This window comes from Durio zibethinus, chromosome 13 (assembly GCF_047325235.1).
Source record: "Durio zibethinus cultivar Kanyao isolate XHJ-2024 chromosome 13, ASM4732523v1, whole genome shotgun sequence".
Classification (NCBI taxonomy): Eukaryota; Viridiplantae; Streptophyta; class Magnoliopsida; order Malvales; family Malvaceae; genus Durio; species Durio zibethinus.
In genome coordinates, this window is record NC_143174.1 from 11,104,958 (window position 1) to 11,109,033 (window position 4,076).

General features: G+C 29.5%; 1 protein-coding gene across 1 annotated transcript; it reads left to right on the top strand.

Annotated features, from left to right (window-relative positions):
- LOC149515331 (uncharacterized) lies at nt 1-526 on the top strand. Its single transcript, XM_089742416.1, has 2 exons — nt 1-123; nt 239-526. Exons 1-2 carry the CDS (start codon nt 1-3, stop codon nt 524-526), a joined length of 411 nt encoding a protein of 136 aa, XP_089598542.1.
- The last annotated feature ends 3,550 nt before the right edge of the window (nt 527-4,076 follow it).

Consider the following 4,076-nt stretch of genomic DNA (forward strand, 5'->3'; position numbering starts at 1 on the left):
ATGGATGTAATTAGACCCATCACTCCAAAAGCTTCAAATGGATATCGATTCATCTTTATAGTGATTAACTATTTCACAAGATGGGTCAAAGTAGCTTCTTATGCTATTGTGACAAGGGCAATGGTATGCAAGTTTATAAAAAAAAGAGATAATATATCGATATTGCCTTTCAAAAAAGATCATTTTTTATAATGCTCGCAATTTGAATAACAAGATATGAGCGGATGTTTATGCTTAGTTTAAAGTGAAGCACCATAATTCAACTCCATATCGCCCAAAGATCAATGAAGCAGTAGAAGCTGGCGATAAAAATATCAAGAGGATAATAGAAAAAATAACTGATACTTATAAGAACTGGCATGAAAAGTTGCCTTTCACACTGCAAGCTTATAGGACATTAGTGCACACATCTACTGCAATCACTCTTTTTTCGCTCGTATATGGGATAGAAGTTGTGCTACCAATCGAGGTAGAGATTCCTTCATTAAGGATCTTGATAGAAGTAGATTTAAAGGAAGTGGAATGAGTCCGAAATCATTACGAACAATTGAACCTCATTGAAAAGAAAATGCTCACAACTCTTTACCATGATTAGTTGTACCAAAAAAGAATGATGCAAGCACATGACAAAAGAGTTCGATTTAAGCATATTCGTGAAGGAGAATTGGTTTTAAAGAAAATTATTCCAAATCAACATGATAATCAAGGAAATGGACGCCAAATCGAAAGGGTTCATATGTAGTTAAAAAGGCTTTTTCGGGTAGAGCACTGATCTTGGCAAATATTGATGAAGATGACTTGCCAAACTCGATAAATTCGGATGTTGTAAAAAAATACTTTGCCTGAAAAGAAGACAAAAAAAAAGAAGCAAAACAAACAAAACAAAACAAAAAACAAACAAGATTAAAAAAATGAATAAAAAATGAAGGAGGACTCATAATTGAAAACTCAAAAAGGGCAATTTAAGTCAAAAAGAAAGATTTAAGTTGAAAACCTAAAAAAACCAACTTAAATGTAAAGGAAATATCCAAGTACAGGGGGGCAATGTCCAAGACAACGAACTCAGAAGGATTAGGTGTATTAATGGAATGGGTTTTAAGAGGAAAAATTTTAGAATACTGTTCATGATTGTCTGAATATTCATTCTCTAAATACAATTATCTTGTTTAAACTAGTGTTCAAGCTTCTCACTTGACACATCTTTGTACCTTCCTATAATATATATTCACCTTTTTTTAATCTATCTTGCTTTCTGATAATCTTCATTCTCTCAAATAGAGGAAATGCTAATTCATTATAGTATTCATGAAATTTGAAACATGATAAATGATTGATAATATTGGTAAAAGGTTTTACATTATTTTGTGAAAATCAAGGATAACGAATTTAAAAAAAAAAAGTAAAAAAGTAAGTAAAAAATGGGGAGATTTGGAAAAGAACCTATTTTCAAATTCATCAAATCAAAGTAAAAACTTGTTGTAAGTAGTGTTGGATATTGATATTAATAAATGATCGTCGTAGTTCACAAGAAAACAGCTCCTAGAATATGCAAATCGGGATTGAGATTGGTTATTATAGAAAAATAAAAATTAAAAAAGATTAACTTAAAGAACCTTGTTACCACAATTTGGATGCGTCATATTGGTTTCTAATAATACTTGCATTACATGTTTTGCATTCATTGCATTCATGAATTATGTTAATATGTTCTTTAGAAAAAATTGAACTTTGTTTTTTTAAGGAAGAATCATTCAAGTAAAAGATTGAAGTATGAGAAATGATTTAAAAACAATCACAATTTGTGAAACCCTTGAGTCATAACATCATGAGGCATTTCCAAACCAGTTTCAAAATTAAAAAAGAGAGAGAAAGAGAAAAAAAAAAGATTTTTAAAGTTTCAAAGCTTCTGTTTGGGGGAAGCCATTTTCAAACAAGATTTTTAAAGTTTTAAAGCCTTTGTTTAAGGGGAGCAATTTTCAAACAAGATTTTTAAAGTGTCAAAGCCTAGATTTAGGGGAAGTCATTTTCAAACAAAATTTTTAAAGTTTCAAAGCCTTTGTTTAGGGGGAAGTCATTTTCAAATAAAAACTTTTAAAGCTTCAATGCCTTTGATTAGAGGAGTATTCAAAGATCTTGAGATTTGTAAGACCTTCGGGCATGATCTCGTATTTTATTTTCAAAAGTTGTTAAGCATTTGTTAAAAAAAAAAAACTCTTAAATGCATCATTAAGACAAAATTGTTGTCTATGTCTTTGCATTATTTTTTATTCTCAGAAATATGCAAAGAGAGATAGCTATAGATACTAAATTTTGTTTGAAACATTTTAGCATGGTTAACCCAGACTCATTTACAAACTATAAAAAGCCCACAAGTTGGCCTATTTAGAGACCCAAACAAAGCCCATTTGAAACTTTTAAAAAGGACCTTTTAAGAGCTCATAAAATGCATCGATATTTAGGCTTATAATAAATAAAAAAAAAAGAGACCTGTATAATTACTGTCAAACTCTTTCGCATGGGATTATATGGATGATACTTTTTCACGTGGAGGTATGGAAAATAAAGAATAAATGAAACGAGTAAACCTTAAAGTCAACTCTAGTTAAAATTACACAAAATTTGATGAAAATAAATAGAATCGGGGTCATCCTCAAAGTTCACAACCTAATGAAATCAATGTGGTTTAAAATTAAATTTAGTGATTTTTAAAACCAAAAATTTTTATTGCACTAGGGGAAGTACAAAATTACTCAAATGCCTTTTAGGGGGTATCTTCGTAATTTAGTCTTTCTGAGCTGAAATTTTTATGAAACTTTTTAGATATTAATTTCATAATATTTCATAATTTTTGATGCATTTGAAATCACAGCAGTACCTTAAAAGTATAAAATTTCGAAAATACCATTATAGGGTATTTTCGTTATTTGCCATTTTTAAGCTCAGATTTTCATGAAACTTTTTAGATCTTAATTTCATAATATTTCATAATTTTTGGTGCATTTGAAATCATAGTAGTACCATAAAAAGTATGAAATTACTAAAATACCCTTACAAAGGTATTTCTGTAATTTGATATTTTTAAGTTTGAATTTTCATGAAACTTTTTAGATATCAATATTATAATATTTTATGATTTTTGATGTTTTAAAAATCTCAAAAATGAGCATGAAAACATTGATTTATACGAAAATGGCCTAAATACCAAAAATTTTACACAATAGGGTAAAATGATCTTTCCATGGGTTTAGAGGCTATAAAAATATAACATTTGTAGTGAATAATGTGGACCTTTGGATCTTTCATTGATTTTGATCCAATAACCAAAGTTTGTTCCTTGAAAAAAGAAAGGAAAAAATTTTTGCCATTAGATGAGATTGGATCCAAGGGCCGATACTCACCAAGAAAAGAAAATATTTTTGAGGGGACTCTAAAAAAGCTAGACGGGAGGTCTACCAAAGGAAAAGGGGGGAGAATTGCTAGAAATGGAAAAGGGGAAGGTTTTGTGGTAATTAACCAAATAAATAGAAAGCCGCAAAAGAAAGGCTAAAGAAGAAATAAGAGAAACTTCACGAAAGGAAGAAAAGAAAAGTTAAAGCCCTAAGAAAGGTTTGAAAGGTATGTTTCTTGCAAACTCAAAATCTCATCCTTCAAATGTTCACAATGGTTCTTTCTTTCTTCTTCTGGCATATGGTTTACGTATCAATCCATCTTTTCATGTTTATCATTTTTTTGTTCTTGCATATGTTTTGCTATGCTCATGAGTTGTAGTTAATACTACTATCACCTTCCATGCAAAACTGAATACATGAAATTATTACAATAAGTGAAAAAAGGCATAAGACTAAAAAACCTAAAAACACCTAAAGTTTCGTATGTGCTACCAATTTGATTCTTTTCCATGAGCTTGCCGTATGAGATTGATCCATGAGAATAGAAAAGTTTTTTTTTTTTTAAAAAAAATATATATATATATACATGAAAAAAAAAAGGGATGAGAGTTTTCAAAAAAACTAGACATAAGAAAGTTTCAGAGTTTTAAAAGTTTAAAGTATCAAAACCCGATTTGATGTATTTTT